This window comes from Lontra canadensis, unplaced genomic scaffold (genome assembly GCF_010015895.1).
Source record: "Lontra canadensis isolate GAN:19392208 unplaced genomic scaffold, GSC_riverotter_1.0 scaffold82, whole genome shotgun sequence".
NCBI classification, from domain to species: Eukaryota; Metazoa; Chordata; class Mammalia; order Carnivora; family Mustelidae; genus Lontra; species Lontra canadensis.
In genome coordinates this window covers 545,156-565,777 of record NW_022631076.1, presented here as the reverse complement: position 1 = coordinate 565,777, position 20,622 = coordinate 545,156, and the positions used below count along the sequence as shown (strand labels likewise).

Genomic DNA, 20,622 nt, shown 5'->3' with positions numbered 1-20,622 from the left:
TCGTCTGTCCCTTCCCTTTCTTCTCTAACTTCTCTTGGAATGTTGGTTCATTGGTATAGGACTTGGGGACCACTCCTCGGGGTGGGACTCCTGGCTGGGGGAATTCTCCTGAGGGCTCCTAACGTGGCTTTCATCCGTGGTGACCTGCTGGGGCTGCTTGTGCTGGAGCTTGGCCCTTCCGTGGGGCCCAGTCTGTGAGCCGGCAGGGCCTGGCACCATGTTCATCGGCGTGTGAACGTGGTCTAGCCGTGTGGGTTGGGCCAAGGTTGGGCAAGGAGTTGTTGAGATCGCAGCCAGCCGTGCTTGGCTCGGAAGACAGAGTTTCGAAATTAGGAAAAAAGGTTACGGGACAGTCAGAGGGACCTGTTGAGGTAGTTTGCTTTGCGAGTTGAAATTCTGCTACTTTTTCCGAGGAAACTATGTTCTTTTCCAGATAGGATCTGGTGATCCTAGCAATGGCTGGTGGTGGGACTGGGGCGCCTGCATAGGAGGAGAAAGGCCGTTTGTTGTGAAGGGAAATGAGATGTAGTAAGGAAGCAGAGCCTTCACTCTGCAAAGTGCTCTCCTTTTCCTCCAACCAAACCATCATCACCTTCAACTTACTTCACTTCCTCACCTCAAAAACACTTACTCAGTTTTCCTTTTTTTTTCCTGTTTTGTTTTGCTATTCTCACAAATCAACAGAGAAGAAGAAAATAGCATTGTATTTATTTATTTATTTATTTTACATTTACCAGTTTTAAAGATTTTTTTTTAAATTTATTTGACAGAGATCACAAGTAGGCAGAGAGGCAGGCAGACAGAGAGGGGGAAGCAAGCTTTCCGCTGAGCAGAGATCCTGATGGGCTCGATCCCAGGACCCTGGGATCATGACCTGAGCCGAAGGCCATGGCTTTAACCCACTGCGCCACCCAGGTGCCCCAGAAAAGAGCATTTTAATGCTGATGAGTTGGTGCTTTGCGTATGTATTACATGTTTTCACTTACACAGCCGTCCTGTGCAATGGCTGTTGTTACCGGTGCCCATTTTTAAAATGATGAAGTTGAGGCTCTTTGAGAAAAACCTGACGAATGGGTTCTCAAACACGGCCAGTGGAGGGGTGTGTGTGTCGGGAAGATTCTGGGCCAAGAAATCACGACACCCAAGAAAGAAAGGTGTGTCTGCAGGGGATACTTGCCGGGTGTGACCTGGTGGTTGTTGGTCCTCACTCAGCTGGATAGGGACTATGGGGTCAGGCCAAGAAGTTCGGCTGTAGTTTGGAAAGTGATTTGAGGATTTTGAATAGAGGGGAGTGATAGATATGGTTGAAATGGAGTTTAGCTGGTTGAGTCAGACAGTTCTGAATGAGAGGTTGGAGAATAGGGTGTTGTCATTGTCTAGGTGTGAGGTGACTCCGTTCACAGCTAGAGGAGGGAAGGCATTCTAGAGAGGGCAGATGTGACGTTTCTGAGGAAAATGGGCAGGACTCCGTGAGAGAGAAGTAGAGGGGATAGTCTTATTTTGATTGTCTGAGAGAAAAACAGTATAGGGAGAGGGGAGTCTGATTTTGAGGAATAGGTAGATGGGGAAACTCCACGGAAGAGACTTGAAATGGGGTATGATCGTAAATCTCTCTCAGGCCCTTTAACTGGATATCTCAGGAAAAAAAAAAAATTAGGTTTGAATCTCTCTCAAGTGAGTGGCTGTGGTATGACATACAGATGTTTAGTGAATCAGTTGTGTGTTCGAGAGAGAGAGAGAGAGTGTGTGTGTGTGTGTGTATCAGAAGTCTGAAGTCCAAACCTTGGAGAATGTGTGAGTTAAATTGCCCCTTAGAGGTTCTAAGATACTTTCAGCATACATTGGGGGACAATTAGCTCAGCTAATTGTTTTTTATTCCTCTGAAGGTCTTAGTAGGTAGCATTTTTTTGCTTTTATTATTTTTATGTAGTTTTCCTATAAAAATTACATCGTTAAGGGGCACCTGGATGGCTCAGTCGGTTTGGTGTCCGACTCCATCTCCGTTCAGGTCTTGGAGCCTCCTTAAAAAAATCATTTAGTTAAGATGGTAAACTTTGTGGTATGAGTATTTTACCACAATTAAAAAAAAAAAGAAATATTACCTTGTCCTGTTTTCCTGTGTGCAGGCCATTAGTTGTATCGGCTTCACAAGTGGATCGCAGCGGCTGTCTGGGAAAGCGTTCCGCGAACACTTTATTTAAAGGGAAGCAGCCGTTCTCTTTATGACTGCCGAAGTTCGGACCGGCAGACCCCATTTACAGTGTTACTGTGGAAGGAAAGACCAGCTTTGTTAGAAGGTACCTAAATCATAGTGAGAGGCATAAACAATTCATTTATTTCCATGTGACCTGTGCGACCAAACCTTTATTTAGGAGGTACTTTTTTTTTTTTTTTTTAAGGTGGGGAGGGGCCGAGGAAGAGGGAGAGAGACAGAATCTCAAGCAGGCTCCATGCCCAGCGCAAAGCCAGATGCTGGGAGGGATCTCATAACCCTGAGGTCATGACCTTGAGCCCAAATCAGGAGTCAGATGCTTAACTGACTGAACCCCCCAGGCACCCCAGAGGGATCTGTTTTTTGTTAATAGGCTATTGTCTTATATATTAAATTATTAGTGATCCACTTGTCATATTGTCTGCCATTAGGTACAAAGAGACACCAAATAAGTCATTTATCATCTTTGGCCGCAGATTGGGGCTGGGTATGGTAGCGGAAGATTGTCCCAGTCATTTTGTGTGCAGAGAGCATGGAATATGCAAACTTCGGGAAATTTTGTTTCTTTGTTTTGTCTTGTCATGTCTTTGGTTTTGTTTTGTTTTGTTTTAAAGATTTTATTTCTTAAGTAATCTTTACACCCAACATGGGGCTCGAATTCAACCCTGAGACCAAGAATCCAACGTTCCACTGACTGAGCCAGCCAGGTGCTCTTGGAAATCCTATTTCTAATAAACGTTGGTTTAAAAGTTAAGTCAGGGATGCCTGGGTGGCTCTGTTGGTTAAGCACCTGCCTTCGGCTGAGGTCATGATCCTGCCGCCTTGCTTGGTGGGGAGCCTGCTTCTCCTTCTGCCTACCGCTCCCCCTGCTTGTGGGCATTCCATCTCTTACAAATAAATAAAATCTTTTTTTTTTTTTTTTCAAAGATTTTATTTATTTATTTGACACAGAGACACACAGCAAGAGAAGGAACACAAGCCGGGGGGCGGGGGGAGTAGGCTTCCCGCCGAGCAGAGAGCCTGATGCGGGGCTTGGTACCAGGATCCTGGGATCATGACTGGAGCCAAAGGCAGACGCTTAACGACTGAGCCACCCAGGTGTCCCAATAAATTGAAAAAAAGTTAAGTCATTTTGATTTGTCAGTGGCTGACCTTGAGGCAGCTTATTGGTAAGAGGATAAAAGGGAAAATTAATCTCCCCATACAGAGAGCTGTGCTGTAAACATACCTTGTTTGTAATGCTGTTGGCCCACCCAAGTGTGGCCTTTCTCCAGGGACTGCTCGTCCCAGCCCCCTCTTCACGTTTTAGCGCCCTCCCACCCTCTTAGCTAGCTGTTCATTATCTCTGTCTTACTTGCTTTTATTTATTTATTTATTTATTTATTTTTAATAAAATTTATTTATTTGATGGAGAGAGAGAACGAGCAGGGGGAGGAACGGAGGGAGAGGGAGAAGCAGACTGCCCTGTGAGCTCAGAGCCTGAGAGGGGCTCCATCCCAGAACCCCGGGATCCCAGGACACCCGAGATAGGACCTGAGCCGAAGGCAGGTGCTTAACTGGCTGAGCCATCCAGGCACCCCTGTCTTACTCACTTTGAAAAAACAAAGTAACCAAAGCCTGTGATTTCTTTAGATTTCCTCCGTTTTTGCCCGATGTCCTGTTCTGTTTTCAAATCCCATACGTGAAGTCACGTTATGTTTAGTTGCTACGTCTCCGTACCCCCTCTTGGCTGCGATGCTTTCTCAGACTTGTTTGTGTTCCATGACCCCGCGCTTCGGAGGAGCTGCGGTCGGTGGTTTGCAGAGTGGGCGGCGGCTGGGCTTTGTGCGACGTCCTTCTCATGGTTAGACTGAGGAAGCCTGTTTCTGGGGTAACGTGCTGTTGTTCTCCTCACATCAACGCGGGACCTGCTCTACTTGCAAGTTACCACTTTGGATGTTGACCTTGGTCATCTGGCTCAGAGAGGGGTTGTCAAAGTTACTCTTTTCTTTCCCTTTCCGTACTGTCCTCTTTGGAAGAAAGTCACTTCAGGAGCTGGGAATCTGCTTCCCCTGCAGAAGGGCGGGGCGCCAGGGTGGTCACTCAGAATTCCTCTGTGCGGGAGGTTTACCTGCCGTCTCCCGTTGAGACCTTCAGTCCTCCGTGTCATCAGGGACTCACCGGCTTTTATTTTATACTTTGGGTTATAATCCAGTACTGCTTTGTTTGTTGCCCGAGTGGCACCAGCTCTGCCACGGCGCACTCTTTCAGTTGACCTGTGTGTCCTTGTCAGTGTGTCGTATCATTCCGGGCCCTTGCTTCCTTACCAGCACTAGGTGCTCCAGGCCCCTGTTGTGTATTTCCTGCCTGAACCTAGAATCGGCCATTTCTCCAAGGGACCCTGGTTCCTTTTAGTGGGGAATGCGTCAGAAACCGTGATTCGTGTGCTGGCTGTCCCCACTTTCGGTCTTTGCCAGGCATCTGCACCAGTGCTGGGCTCACCTTCTTGCATGACTCACTTTCTTCTTTCACTTAGTGAATCTTTCCGTAAGACTACCAGGATATGGTTTTTGTCTAGCTGTCAGATTTTTTTTTTTAGGGTTTTGTTTGTGTATTTGGCAGAGAGAGAACACAAGCAGGGAGAGCAGCAGGCAGTGGGAGCGGGAAGAGGCAGATTCCCCCTGAGCTGGGAGCTGATATGGGACTCATCCCAGGACCCCAGGGTCATGACCTGAGCTGAAGGCAGATGCTTAATGACTGAGCCGGCCAGGCGCCCCTAGCTGTCAGACTTTTAGAAGACTACATCAGTACAAAATTACATTCTGGGGCGCCTCAGTTGCTTGAGTGTCTGACTCTTGATTTCAGCCCTGATTGTGATTTCCAGGTTTTGGGATCGGGTTGTGGGATCGAGCTGAGCACAGTCGGTTTAGGATTCTCCCTCCTCTTCCTCCCTGTGCATCTCCTGCTGGCGAGCATATACGCAGATGTGCGCGCGCTCTCGCGCTCTCTAAAATAAATAAGATCTTTTAAAAAAAAGTATTATTCCTTGGATGGGGAGTTAAGCAGCTTTTTTCTGTGACCTGAGTTTCGGTATCGACACTGAATAGGCATCTGGCAAACAGGATTGAATTTGGGTCGATGATATTTTTGGTCTGCAATTTGTATCTTTTATTACACTTCTCAAGAATTTTTACAGATTTGTGAGCCTTCGGGAGATAGTTAAAAACTCATTAACGTTAAATTTTGAGCATTTGGTTTTATGAAGGCAAAACAAATAGATGAAATAAAATGGACTTGGGAACTGGAGGGTTGCATCTGTCTTTCCCAATTTACAGTGTAGCTTTCATGATGGGGACTGCCAAGGGTAGTGACAGAGTTAAATGAAGGAGATTAAAGCAAAGTGTAGGCGATTGGAACAGTATGAAAATTCACATCTTCAGGATGTAATTTCATCTATATTTGTCCTTCATGGGAAATCCTATATGAGAACCACTTTCTTGTTGAGTGTGAATCTCGAAACAGATGGAGGTATACGTTATTTTCTTTTCTGTTCCTCAGATCACATTAAGTATTGATTGATGTTTTTTAATTAACCAAGATTCAGAACTTAAGAGTGTTATACAATTCTTGGGGCTTCCCTGGGAAAACCTTGTTTGCAGGGGTTCTGAGGATTTTGAGAAGCCCCATCTCTTAGGTGTGACCTTTGCCAACATTCCATCCATCTTCAGGGGAGAGTGGCTGTTGGTAGGAAGTTGTGCAAACTGTGAGGTGCTATGTCCGGATGAACTGTAGTTCTGCTGTGATTTGGGGGCCGTCGGGAGCAGGTGGGCTCTGATGAGGATGGTGCCATGCCGTCTCTGTCTGGGCATCTCTTCTGTCTACCTCCGCGGTTCTGACCTGGTGGGTTTGATTGGTGCCCCAGTCTCTAACTCTGACCCTGACCGAGGCTCACAGCCTGGCCAGTGGGCTCTGTGGGGGATCTCCCATCCCCCCGGCCCCTCAGGGCCAGCCTCCCCACCCGAGAGTGCTGTCCACTTAGCTTCGTTCCTTCTCTTGCTCAAACCCTGTGAGAAGGAAGGTTAATAATCACAGACCATTCTCCACAATGCGGTCCTGAATGCTTGGCCAGGAAGGTGCCCTGGCCCTGGGTGTAGATCTCCCAGCTGGTTGTGGGGTGACGGGAGGAGGAACATTCCTTGAAATTCTCTGACCAGTGGCCACGCCTTGTTTGAATCAGGTACTTTCTGTGCTTTCTTGTGCTGTGTGTTTGACTTTGACAGTGCCCTCTCTCACATAATCATTAAGTACCCAGTCCTTCCCATATATCCCCGGGGCTGGGTGTATACTGTTACCCTCATTTTTTAGGTGGAAAATTTTCTGTCACGAGGAAGTCAGAGCAAAGGGAACGTTAGTGCTGGACTGGAACATTGCTGGAGGGAGGCGCTGTGCCCTCCCACCTGTGCTCTGCGTGTTGTGTAGCAGCGATGTTGAATGCTCCTTCTCTTCATCAGGGTTTGTCCATAGAAACTAATTTATTTTAGGAAACTGTATGGATGGGTTTTGTGTGCTTTTCCTGATTATTATTTGCTAAGTGACAAGAGCATAGGTTGGTAAGTTATCTTGTAGAGCGGCAGAAAGAAGTAAATAGGATATTCATCATCTCCCTCTGCACCCATTCATTATTCAGTGAACAAATACTTCTCTTACAACTGGTAAGCAACCACGTGGGAAAAGTTTCAAACTTTCTAATAACCAATAGTGCAGAAATCAGCATGTAATAAGTTATCTTTTTGCCTTAGATATTTGCTAATAAATATTTATGAAGTTGAGAGGCAGGATGAGCTTAAAATAACTCCTTTTTAATGCATAAAGGCAGCAACAAAAATTGGTATATCCTTTTGGGAAATCATTTTGGCATTTGTATTCATGGATCAGAAAAAAAGGACCTTTGGTTAGATCAGAATTTGGGGACTGCCGCATTTTTCTTTTCAGAGATTTAGAATAACTCATTAGCATGATAATTAGCTGTCCTGCTGGAAGGAGTCTGTTCCTGTGTAGAAAAATCAGCATTTACTATGTGTATTTCAGCCTTGTGTTGGCGAGAAGCCTAATAAGATCCTACAGAAGTCACATCTGTTTCATTGCTTGTGAAATGCTGCCTGAGGGTTTTTCATGTTTTCATAGAAAAGGTGAAAATCATCAACATAACCCGGACAGGGCTCAGGAGGAACAGGTTGGGAGGAACATGAGGGCTTTAGGTTAACTTTGCCACGCCGTTGGGGGAGCCAAGTGGAGCACGCAGCAGGTGGTTCGGAAAGGTGGCTCTGCAGGTGGAATTAGGGCTGAATGCGAAGTGCCTGAGTTCTGTGAACGGGCAGATGGTGGGGACCGTGGGAGTTCCTGCCGCTGCCTTTGGACACAGGGAGGTACAGAGTCAGACAGGACCCAGGCGGCGGGGAGGGGAGAGCCAGGGAGTCAGGAGAAGTCTGGTGGGTTCCTGGTGGTGCTGTGGGGTTCATGAGAGGCAAGGATGCCTGGGGCACGGAATTCTGCTGTAAGACCACGGCGTCGGGAAAGGACGCAGGCCACGGAACGGGGCCGTGGTACGGAGCGTTTTCCAGCCGCGATGTGCTTGCTTGATTTTTGTTTAGTAGCTGTACACGACTAAATGATAGCACTGTCTTCATTTAGCTATTTTGAAATTATTATAACTTAGAGAAGAGTTGCAAAGATACCACAAGGAGTTTCCAGGAACCCTTTACCCAGCTGTCCCTGACCACCCTGAGTCATTAAGACCCGGTCATCACAAGGAAGCGGTTATCCCCGGTACACCGCTGCTAACGAGATCGCAGACCGTACTCTGATTCGGCAGTTTTTGTACCGTGTGGAGGAGAGAATATGTGCACGTTTCCCTCCTCTGCGGCCTTACAGCGTACGGCCGGGATTGTTTTCTCGGGGCCTCAGCTAGTTCTTTCTTCCGTCCTCCTCCCGCACGCTGATACTGTTGACGGTGACGGACTTAGGTCCTTTGTTACCGTTGCTCTACATTTTGGGCCTCCCATTATTCCTGGTCGTCTCCACCCCCCTTTACATATAGTAAATTCTTTGAGTCTCCACGAATGCAAAGAAATACATATCCACCCCAAAAATGGTGATACAGAACAGTTCCTCCACCTCCAGATGCCTTCCTACAGCCTGGATTTTAGCGGTGGTATCAGGAGTGGATCGCAGAGGGGCCGGGACGGAGCTAGAGGTCCCTAATTTGTCCCAGCTGTGGAGCACTTGCCTGGAGGCAGCGTGCCCACAAGACAGGGCACTGACAGTAGGGTCTGCAGGCTACGATTAGCCTCTTTATGCCAGCAGGTAGAGATGACAGGCGTGGTCGAGAGGGCAGGAGAGGGGGGTGGCCAGCTCGCAGTGGATTTGGAGGACTGGCTTGCGACGGCCAGCTGTGCGGGAGTGGGAAAGGTCAGAAGGTAGGAAGGGCTCTAGGAGAGGTCTCGCCTGATGCCTGCCGTCTCTGAAGCTGACGGCAGGGAGAAGGCGGTATGAAGCAGGTAAGAAGGAAGGTTAGGAACCGCTTCTGACCGCTGGCAGCATGGGAGTCAGCAATGTGGAAGAGAGCTTCGTGGAGCCAAGTGAGACTGGGGTTCCCCGGGGGCGGGGATCTGCAGTGTTCTCTAGAAGTTCTCCTGGCCACTGGAGAACCTCCGTGGGAAAAGCAAAGGAGCTCATGATGGCTGAGCTTTGAGAGTTTGGATCTAAGGGGGACCTTCCTTAGGCGCGGTGACATGGGAAATAGGCCAAAAATTGCAAGTTGAGCTTCTGGAAGGGCTCAGGTTTGTAGAGACACTTTGCTATGTGTCAGGATGCTCTGCTGGCTTCTCCTGAAGGGCTGAGGAGAGTGGAGGGGACAGGAGGGCAGGGAAGTGCCTGTGTGTATTGCCTTGAGGGCAGTACATAGAAGAACCACAGGGAAGGGCTGGTTTTATTCTTGTGTCTCTCAAGGTTGTGCCCTGATTACTGTGGTGCTGTGTTTATATTTCCAAGAAGGGGTTTGAACTTTCCCATCAGTTATATTTCAAATCAGGAACACTAAGTTTCTTTTTTTAAAGATTTTTATTTATTTATTTATTTGACAGAGATCACAAGTAGGCAGAGAGGCAGGCAGAGAGAGGAGGAAGCAGGCTCCCTGCTGAGCAGAGAGCCTGATCCTAGGCTAGATCCCAGGACCCTGAGATCATGACCTGAGCTGAAGCCAGAGGATTAACCCACTGAGCCCCCCAGGTGCCCCAGGAACGCTAAGTATTAACTGAAAAAGGACACACTACCTTGGCCAAAGTATCAGCATTATTGAGAACTGATAAAAGGATCATGCCGAGATGGATAGGAGGATTTAGTGAAACAAGTAAATCTATTATGGATAAATAGCAACTATATTTACTAATTTCTTGCTAATTCACATGGAATTAGCAAAATGTATATTCTGTTCTCTTCATTCTGTGTGCAAAATGTCTTTTTTTTTTTAATTAATTTATTTATTGGTGGCGGGGAGAAAGAGACCAAGCAAAGCAGGGGGAGGGGCAGAGAGAGAGAGAATCCCCTGCTGAGTGGAGCCTGATGTGGGGCTCAGTCATGACCTGAGCCGAAATCAAGAGTCAGACGCTCAACGGGCTCTTGATCTCAGGGTCATGAGCTAGCCCTGCTTTGGGGCTTCATGCTGGGTGTGGAGACGATGTTAAAAAAAAGGAAAAACAAAAACGTTTTATATTTGAAGGAAAGACAAGGAGGTTAGAAGTATGAGTTAGGTTCATTACTCAGTGAGTGATTTCTTCAGAAAGGGCTTCGGTGTCCAGACGGTGCTAGAAAATAGTGACGAACATAGTCCCCCACAAGAATAACAGAGCTTCTATTATTACAGTTGTTCTTCGGGAAGTTTGTGGAAGACTGTCAAGGTGGTCAGTGTGTACTATGGTTTTCTTTAGGATTATTATGATTTAGAGTTTATTGGTTTTCATGAAATTAAAATGTTAGTTTCTCCATTTAAATGGTGGATTTGATGTGTGTTTGCTGTGCACATTTGCCTTTGCATGCTCATTTTGGATGCAGAACTGTGGCCGGGTCAGACCTGGATGTAGGCTGGGTCAGGCACGGGCAGGCGGGCATCCGGGGGTGATCTGAAGTTAGCACTCCCCGGGTAAGTGATGCCTGTGCCTTTTACGCCGCTGGTATCCAGTTTGAAACTGGAAAACAGGTCCCGGTAGAGCGGTCTCTTTCATCACAAAGTATACGAAGGACGATGAAGGGTGAATAGGTTTTTCTTAAATTTTTCTTGGACCTGATAACTCTTGACTTTGGCCAACAAAGATGAAATAGCTTTCTATAATTTTAAGAGGCTTTGGTAAGACAGGAAATGTTTTGTCCATGTCATAGGAGAGAATAAAGCCATCACATGACAGACTCAAGTTCTTTCAGTTTCCATTTCTGTAAATAGGCCTAGCATTCCCCCCTCCCCAATATTTTCAGTGGGTAAAAGGACATTCTGCATTAGGCACAAATGCTATTAGTGAAATATAGGTTATTTATATGGGTTTAGTTTTAAATTAAAAGACTGTTGGGGACGCCTGGGTGGCTCAGTTGGTTGGACGACTGCTTTCAGCTCAGGTCATGATCTCGGAGTCCCGGGATCGAGTCCCGCATCAGGCTCCCAGCTCCACGGGGAGTCTGCTTCTCCCTCTGACCTTCTCCTTGCTCATGCTCTCTCTCTCTGCCTCTCTGTCAAATAAATAAATAAAACCTTAAAAAAAAAAAAAAGACTGTTGGTGCCTTTGAAGGAAGGTATGTTTTATGGAGTACGAATGAAACAGAAGACATTATTACAACAACTAAAGCTGATTCTGTCTGAAAACCAAGCTGTCCAATGAAAGAGATGCTCAAGCAAGTTCCCTGTCCATTATCTTTTATTTTTTTAATTTTAAAATTTTTTAAAAAAGATTTTATTAATTTTTTTTGACAGAGACACAGTGAGAGAGGGAACAGAAGCAGGGGGTAGTGGGAGAGGGAGAAGCAGGGAGGCCGGTGCGGGGCTCCATCCCAGGACCCTGCGATCATGACCTGAGCCGAAGGCAAACGCTAAACTACTGAGCCACCCAGGTGCCCCTGTCCATTACCTTTAAAAGAAAAGACTGAAATTTATTTTTGTAATGTTTTCAACACAGTGGTTCTTTGGGACCAGGACAAAAAATGGAGAGAAAACTTTTAAACATAAACATTTCTCTTTGTACCTGATACAACTGGGAAATGAAGTGGGAGTTAAACATTCTGTTCCCCCAAGTGGAGAATTTGCTCTTACCTTCCAGAATGCAGGAAGGGAGCAGGTGATAGGTAGTGGGATTGTGAGGATGACAAACATTTCCGGAAACCAAGCAAGAAGTGTGAAGTTACAGAGAGCGGTGTTCCTTACATCGGTTCCGTAGCCCTGCAGACGCGGGTCCCCCCGCCGGTGATGTTAGGTTCCAGGCAGTGCCAGTGCCTTGTGCACGTGTTGGGCTTTGCACTCCGGTTTTCATGTGTCTGTCACCTTCATATCTGGATTCCTTCAGGTGAACCAGCGGGGCTGATTCAGAGTTTTTGAAACCTCCGCTAAGTTGCCATCACCCCAGTGCTCTTCAGAAGGTCCCATTATTTTGCCCTCAAGTCCACCCCCTTCCCGCCGAGAAAGTATAAATTAGGTGACACGGAGGGATGGGAGAGCGGGAGTGCGCCCACGGTACGACTGAGGGAGAGTTGCTCCTGCATGGGAAATGTCCTCTCAACCCCTGGGGACGTTTGCAGGCTTTGGGGATCTTCTCTGGGGTGTTCCAAGCCTTCACTCTGCTTTGGCTGGGCAGGGGTGGTGAGGTGACAGGAAAAGACGTGGGCTGCGTGGTGGACACTGTCCTGCCACTGACCGAGTGACGGAACGCTGTGCGGTAGCGTGGGCGTCCCTGTGTGTGGGTGGGACAGCAGGGTCCTCATGTCAGCTGAAGAGGAAGATGAGGTTCACTTGTTAGTCTCCCACGGGTGCCTGCGAGTGGGTGCCAGTCATACTGCAGATCCAAGCTGTCACTTGCACAGCAGGCTTTGTTCTACGGGAGACCTTTTATCATCTGTTGCGATTGTGTGTCCTGGGCCTACCACCTGTGAGTCTTTGAATGGCCTTTTATGTTCTTTTTGTTCCTGAACTGACTGCCCTTGGGAATGAAGGATGGGAAACTGGATGATGTTTTTTGGTCTAAGGAGAGGGCACGTGACATAAATCCGGTGTCACCGTAAAGAAAGGACGGAGAGAGGACAGAGCCTGTCTACTCCCAGGGTCGTCTAGAGCGTGGGTCCAAGGTTTGGATAAGTAGTGGCTTAAAGAAACACTACCCAGTGTTTCAACTCTCTTCAGACCGTTTCTGCTCTGGTGGGAGTTGGGCAGTAGTTGGTGATGCTGTGTCTTGAGTTCTCTAAAAACCATGATCTCTACACTTCGGTCAGCATGCTTGGTAGAGATCAACCACAGGGGCTGGGTGCTTTGCTAATGATGATTTTATTTTATTTTTTTTAGTTTTTATTTTTTAAAATTTTTTGTTTATTTGAGAGAGGCGGGGAGAGAGAGCGTGTGTGCATGAGCATGAGGAAGGGCAGAGGGAGAGGGAGAAGCAGATACCCCGCTTAGCAGGGAGCCCAACGTGGGGCTGTATCCCAGGACCCCGAGATCATGACCTGAGCCAAAGGCAGACGCCTAACCTACTGAGCCACCCAGGTGCCCCCTTAATGGTGATTTTATCATGAGTTTTCACTTACAATTGCCATTTGCTGCTTAAAAATAAATATAGTGACATTCTGGGATTATTCCTAAGTGGTGGACTCTTGCGTGGGTATTATCTGACAGATGGATTTTTCATTCCCTGTATTCTGCAGTTTAAATGTTCAATTTCATTCTAGAAAGAAAATCATAATCACAGAATTACACTGAGTATGACTCGTCATAGATATTTTCATAACAATATCAACTTAGAAGTGTTGATGTTTTCTCGAGGCTATAGTTTGATGCTGAGGATACAGTATTCCCTGTGTGTCCCGCGGGCATCCATCTGAGAGAAGGGTGGCCCTGGGGTGTTTTCTCTCCAAGCAAACCATGTAGGGAAAGGCATATGTGACTTCTTCAGTCCTGTATTGACCAGGACAAACATGAATGGAAGGTGATTTGTTCTATGGCTCCTGTTGAACCAAGCCTGCTAATTTCTTCTTCAGTAATAGTTTTCCACCCAGATAATGAGCAGCGTTGGGATGTGTCCCGCAGTCCGTGAGTAAGCCAAGGAGGGTGTGTTAGCGCCTACTGATGGGCTTGAGGTTTCTTTGTTTTCAGTGGTATGCCTGTTGTCATCTCAGTAGGAAGTCTGCCGTGCCCCCGTGTAGGTTTTGTTAGGAATGCGTGATTAGGGCGCCTGGGTGGCTCAGTTGGTTAAGCGTCTGCCTTCCATTCAGGCCATGATCCCAGGGTTCTGGGATGAGCCCTGTCGGACTCTCAGCTCAGTGGGGAGTCTCCTTTTTCTGCTCCCTCTGCCCCTTCTCCCTGCTTGTGCCTCTCTCTCTCAAAGAAATAAATAAAATCTTAAGAGAAAAAGGAATGCATGATCTCTTGCAGTTCATACAAAAAGAAAAATCATTAAATACTTCAGTAGAATGTGGAGGACAATTTCCCAGTGATTTAAAGGAGATTTAAAGAAGGAACAAATAAAAAAAATAAAAATAAAAAAAGGGGGGTGGCACCTGGGTGGCTCAGTGGGTTAAGCTGCTGCCTTTGGCTCAGATCATGATCTCAGGGTCCTGGGATCGAGCCCCTTATTGGGCTTTCTGCTCAGGGAGAAGGGGGAGCCTGCTTCCCCCCCCCCCCCCCCGCCTGCCTCTCTGCTTACTTGTGATCTCTCTCTCTCTCTCTCTCTCTCTGTCAAATAAATAAATAAATAACTTAAAAGGAGAAACAGTAGTAAGTATTGAAGATGAAAGAGCCTTAGGAATAGATGTCTATAGATCAGTTAGGCTGATTCTTGCATTGAAAGTTTCCTAAAATCAGCTGCAACCCTCTTCCCTTCTGACATTGAACTTTGCTTCCTGTTTTCCTTCTCTTCCTGACTGCTTGCCTCCCTCCGCAGCAGAAAGAAGGAATAGGTCCAAAGATTCCCTCCTTTCCTGAGGGTCCCAGAGCTAGGGAGTGACAGATCTGGGCCTGGGCCCATCTTTCTGATCAGTCCAGTGTGCTGGCCCCTGGCTCATGGTGTGTTCGTCATGTGGCATTTATGGTACAAAGATGAGCGAGACATTGCCATCTTCAGTCAGCTGACAGGCCAGTACATATGAAGAGACAAGTACACACACGTGCCGTACTACATACCAGAAGGTCATAGAAACACAGAGTGCTCTGAGCTTCAGGCAGGAGGAGGGATCTCTCTGGTAGTGGAGCTTCTCTTGTGATCTCTACAATCCCGTGTCCTCTGCAGATGGGGTGAAGGGTACCCTTTAAAGACCCCAAGCATTTCATGCGTTTATAATCATTCTTTACCCATGGGTATGACCATCCTTTTTCCTAAAATGCTCGGTCCTTTTACCGCCCAGGATTTTGCTGACATTAATGGGAGCACTTCACAGAATGTGACCCACCCCGATCTGGCCCCTGTGCAGAGGAGAAGGCCTGCCCTCTCCCAGGCTCTGCCATGCCCTCGGGTCCACGTGTACACGCCGAGAGCAGCGTCAGCTGCAGGGCCATGGCCCAGCAGCCACAGTCAGTTGGACAACATCTGTGCCAGTGGAGTGGCAGTTAGGAAATGACCTTGTGTTACCTTCAGCACTGAAAGCACTAAACCAAGGGGGGAGAAGGAAGGGATGCTATCTTTTTTTTTTTTTTTTAAGTCTTTCCCCTAACATAATAGAGAAAATTAGAATTAGATAAAAACTGATCGAAAAAGCTTCTTAGGAATTTTTTTTTCTTTTTTAAATCTCGGTCCAAACTTTATTAGCAGCAGATAGCCCCTGGTGGGCTGGGATGCTCATTTGTTGTGTGGGTGAATTGAAATCTGTAATTGGTTTTTTGATTGCCATATATTCCCTTTAATGTCATAGGCCAATTGTGATGGTGACCATAATCGCGCACATTGTGCCAGTGGAACTGAGTGCTGTAGAGATTAAAATAGGTTTGGGAGTAGCTTTTTGTGAAAACTGTGTGATGAATCCAGTGGTAAATGACACATTTTGTGCTGTACCCGTGCCAGTCAACTTCGTTCTTGTTTGGGAGCCGCCGTGCTGGTAATGCCGTGCGGCATTTTGGGGAAATTGGTTTGAAGCTGTAATTACCAAGGCTTTGTACGTGTTCTCTGGGTGTTCATTCACTCAGAGTTTCCTAGTTGTCGGAAGCGAAATTACCAACCCGCTCTTTCTTGCTGATCATCACCTGTAAGTCCTGGAGGGATGTTTATCTCCCCATCGTAGTGTTCCTTGCTGATGGAATTATTTCTGTTCGTTTGACAGAACATTTGATCAAATTCATGACCATGGGGGATATGAAGACCCCAGACTTTGATGACCTCCTGGCGGCGTTTGACATCCCAGATATGGTCGATCCAAAAGCAGCCATCGAGTCTGCGCACGATGACCAGGAGAGCCACATCAAGCAGAGCGCGCACGGAGACGAGGACTCCCACACGCCCTCCTCTTCCGACGTGGGCGTCAGCGTCATCGTGAAGAACGTTCGGAACATCGACTCCGCCGAGGGCGCCGAGAAAGACGGCCACAACCCCACCGGCAACGGCTTACACAACGGGTTTCTCACCGCGTCCTCGCTCGACAGTTACGGCAAAGACGGATCCAAGTCCTTGAAAGGAGATGCGCCTACCTCAGAGGTGACTTTGAAAGACTCCGCGTTCAGCCAGTTCAGCCCCATCTCAAGCGCTGAAGAGTTTGACGACGACGAGAAGATAGAAGTGGACGACCCCCCAGACCAAGAGGACGTGCGTTCTGGTTTCCGGTCCAACGTGCTGACGGGGTCGTCTGCGCAGCAGGACTATGACAAGCCAAAGGCGCTTGGAGGGGACAGCTTGAGCAAAACTGGAATCTCTCCTGCAGGCAGTTTAGATAAAACCAGAGCTGTCAAGAGAGAAACGGAAACAAATTCCATGAATCTGAGTGTTTACGAACCTTTTAAAGCCAGAAAAGCGGAGGAGAAGCTGAAGGAAAGCTCTGAAAAGGTGCTTGAAAATCGGGCCCACGAGGGGAAGCCAAGCTCGGAGAAGAGCGACCCGGGCCTCGGCAGTGTCACGCTGTCACGGTCAAAGCCATCGTCCAAGCTGTCCTCATGTATAGCTGCGATAGCAGCCCTGAGTGCTAAAAAGGCTGCTTCCGACTCCTGCAAAGAACCGGTGACCGACTCCCAGGGGTCTTCTCCATTACCTAAGGAAGCGAATGACAGTCCCAGAGCCACGGAAAAGTCCCCTGAATCCCAGAGCCTCATCGACGGGACCAAAAAAGCGTCCCTGAAGCAGCCGGACAGCCCCCGGAGCATCTCCAGTGAGAACAGCAGCAAGGGGTCACCGTCCTCTCCCGCAGGGTCGACACCAGCAATCCCCAAAGTCCGCATCAAAACCATTAAGACGTCTTCTGGAGAAATAAAGAGAACAGTGACAAGGGTGTTGCCAGAGGTCGATCTTGACTCTGGGAAAAAGCCTTCTGAGCAGGCGGGGTCCGTGATGGCGTCTGTGACGTCTCTCCTGTCCTCTCCAGCTTCGGCTGCCGTCCTCTCCTCCCCGCCCAGAGCACCTCTGCAGTCGGCGGTGGTCACCAATGCGGTCGCCCCTGCAGAGTTGACCCCCAAACAGGTCACCATTAAGCCCGTGGCAACCGCCTTCCTCCCAGTGTCTGCCGTGAAGACGGCGGGCTCGCAGGTCATCAATTTGAAGCTCGCTAACAACACGACGGTCAAAGCCACGGTCATATCTGCTGCCTCCGTTCAGAGTGCCAGCAGCGCCATCATCAAAGCCGCCAACGCCATCCAGCAGCAAACCGTTGTGGTGCCAGCATCCAGCCTGGCCAACGCCAAACTCGTGCCAAAGACTGTGCACCTCGCCAACCTTAACCTTCTGCCTCAGGGCGCCCAGGCCACCTCTGAGCTCCGCCAAGTGCTAACCAAACCTCAGCAGCAAATAAAGCAGGCAATAATCAATGCAGCGGCCTCTCAACCACCCAAGAAGGTGTCTCGGGTCCAGGTGGTGTCCTCCTTGCAGAGTTCCGTGGTGGAAGCTTTCAACAAGGTGCTGAGCAGCGTCAACCCAGTCCCAGTTTACATCCCCAACCTCAGTCCTCCTGCCAACGCAGGCATCACGTTACCGACCCGCGGGTACAAGTGCTTGGAGTGTGGGGACTCCTTTGCCCTCGAAAAGAGCCTGACCCAACACTACGACCGACGCAGCGTGCGCATCGAAGTAACGTGTAACCACTGTACCAAGAACCTCGTTTTTTACAACAAGTGCAGTCTCCTTTCCCACGCCCGTGGGCACAAGGAAAAGGGGGTCGTGATGCAGTGCTCCCACTTGATCTTAAAGCCAGTCCCAGCTGATCAAATGATTGTCTCTCCGTCAAGCAATACTTCTACTCCATCGTCCGCTCTTCCAAGCTCCGTGGGGGCCAGCACACACACTGTAGCGAAAATTCAGTCTGGCATTACCGGGACCGTCATATCCGCTCCCTCGAGCACGCCCATCATTCCAGCTATGCCTCTAGACGAGGACCCCTCCAAGCTGTGCAGGCATAGTCTGAAATGTCTGGAGTGCAACGAGGTTTTCCAGGACGAGACGTCGCTGGCTACACACTTCCAGCAGGCTGCAGATACGAGTGGACAAGTAGAGTATCCCTTACATTTTGGTGTTTCGGTGACGAATCTGTAGACATGAGTGCTCTATACAAGGTCCTCGATTTTTGGGGCGGGGGCTCAGTCAAATGGGTGTGTGTGTGTGTGTGTGTGTGTGTGATGCACAAGAGAAAAGTTTTCATAGACTTGCACAATATTGAAAGGGAAGGTGGTTTTTTTTTTTTTTAAGATTTTATTTATTTATTTGACAGACGGAGATCACAAGTAGGCAGAGAAGCAGGCAGAGAGAGAGGGGGAAGCAGGCTCCCCGCTGAGCAGAGAGCCCGATGTGTGGCTCGATCCCAGAACCCTGGGATCATGACCTGAGCTGAAGGCAGAGGCTTTAACCCACTGAGCCACCTTTTTTTTTTTTTTTTTTTAAAAAAAAAGACAAACTGTGTACTAGTTGAGTTAATGGCACCTCAGATTTAGGGTAAATGAGTTTGTAATTGTAGCCATATATGCAGGAAGTCTGAGATCTGACTAATGAGCGCATCATGCCTTTGTATGAAATGTTCAGGTCAGGTTAAATCACCTGTTGAGTTATTAATGACAATTTGGAGATTTAAAAAAAAGTCCTCGTGTTATTTAGAATTACTGTCTTGTACAGTTAAACAGACTTAATTGGTGCCCGCTGATATGGTGTGCCTGCTTGCTTACGATGTTGGTCCAGAAGTATCTTCAGTAATAGTCCTCAGTGCAATGACTTTAAGCTACAGATGGAAAACCGTCTCCATCTGAATAGAAAATACCTTTGCATTTCTTTACAGCTTTTTTTTGGGGGGTGGGGGCGACGCGTAGGTTGATGTTGGTGAAGTACGTACACGTCACAGTGGGCATCAGTGAGTCCTTTTATCTTCTGTCGTTTTTCTCTATGAGGCATCCTTGGGCCAGTAGAGCAGCGTGTTTTACAGATAATGATACTTACTTGGAATGGAAGTAACTGCGTATGTCCAGTGAACCAGATTCAAGTTAGACCGTACGATTTATTGTCCAGAGCAGAGAACTTGTGAAGTTAGATGTGGTGGGTCCTGGTTTGAGCTGATACACGCTGGCTCGCACTTGTGTTTGTGGAGACCTGGCAGTGAGCTGACCTTTCCTTCGTTTGCCTCCATATCTTGCTGGCTGGGGTGATGCTGCCGTCCAGGCTTCGGGGAGAGTTGCCACCGTCCGTTCCTCCAGGGCGACTCCTGAGTCAAGTTCTTGGTGGGATTTTGAGTTGGGCGACCAAAAGATCAAGAATACCTCCGTCGTGTTTTTCTTTGGATGTCCAGTTTAGTGCAGGTGGAAGTTAGAGTTTTGAGAGCATTCTCTCGGCCTTGGGCTTCTTTGGCTCGGATGGTGGGACACTTGGGGGAAAGTGGCTGGTTCGGAAAGGCGGGGGTTGACGTGCTCTTCCAGTATATCCCGGTGGCAGGGCCTGAGTTCTTTCTGGGGCCTCTTACCTTGTCACGGCTTCATCAGGAAGGTAACATTCCCTCCGTTGCATGTGTCGTGTTGCCTCGTTTCTCAGTCTGCTGGTGCTCTGAGCGGTGTGGCAGATGCGGTCCTGGCTCCGGGGGCTCTCACCGCCTTCCAGCATCCTGTGTGCTGCTCTGTATCAGGCATTCTGAGCTGCCCTCCCATAGCCTCTGTTCTCTTCAGGATCTCGTCTTCTCGAGGAAGGAGAAGGGATGTGGGCGGGGAGGTAGGCCTGCCCCTTCCTCCACGGATACCTCCATCTCTTGTTCTCCGCTGACCGGTCTGGCTCCGCAGCCAAACGAGGGTCACACTGGGGAGAGATTAACATCTTTTCTCGTGTGCGTGACTGTTTTACCTTGACTTCTGCCTTTTGCCGGGACAGGAGTATAGTGTAGCTCACGCGTTTCACCTGGAATGCTTAGGAGTGAGTCACGGCTGAGTAACAGGAACTCTGGGGCCAGAAGCACACCGAGCCAAGCGTTCCCCAAACCCTTGCCCCCCAGCAGTTGTATTTTCTTTCTTCGACTGTGCCTGGCTAAGTGTCCACTCACTTCATGTTTACAGTCACAAGCCTCAGCTGCCTGCACGTCCAGGCACGGCCGGCTGGAGAGCTGAGCGTGCCCCAGGGTACACTCTGCCTGTTCCCACTTCCCCTTGTCTTGTCGGGGTCCTTGCCCGGAACCTCTGCCACCCTGCGTACTTCCCCGATCTTCTCGAACTAGGCCCGAGCAGGGTTCCCCTGCGGACCCAGGCAGGCAGCCTGGTCTCTCGCTTGGCAGCCCAGCCCACGTGGCTCTCCATGGGGGTGGGGGGCCTGGCTGCTACTTCTTCAGCGCTCGGTTTAATCAAGCCAGCCCCGAGTCCCTTCCCCAGTCCGGGACGTCAGTGGGATCCATACAGCTGTCGCTGTACCAGCTTCAGGTGTCGTGGAAGCTAGGGGCGTCCTCACGCATCGCAGGCACCTGGTGTGGCATCTGGCACCGCTGGTAGTGGAGGTGGGGGCTGAGGACAGGAAGAGCAGAAGAGAAGCGGGAAAATTCTTCATTCG

General features: G+C 48.6%; 1 protein-coding gene across 12 annotated transcripts in view; it reads left to right on the top strand.

Moving 5' to 3' along the window:
- Positions 1-20,622, top strand: part of ZNF532 (zinc finger protein 532) — a 104,403-nt gene that overhangs the window by 31,476 nt on the left and 52,305 nt on the right. For all 12 annotated transcript variants that reach the window (XM_032882398.1, XM_032882391.1, XM_032882397.1 and 9 more), the window contains one exon: positions 15,743-18,105. In XM_032882398.1, coding sequence (XP_032738289.1) covers positions 15,760-18,105 — 2,346 coding nt within the window. In that variant the 5' untranslated portion in view covers positions 15,743-15,759. The remainder of the gene's footprint in view (positions 1-15,742; positions 18,106-20,622) is intronic.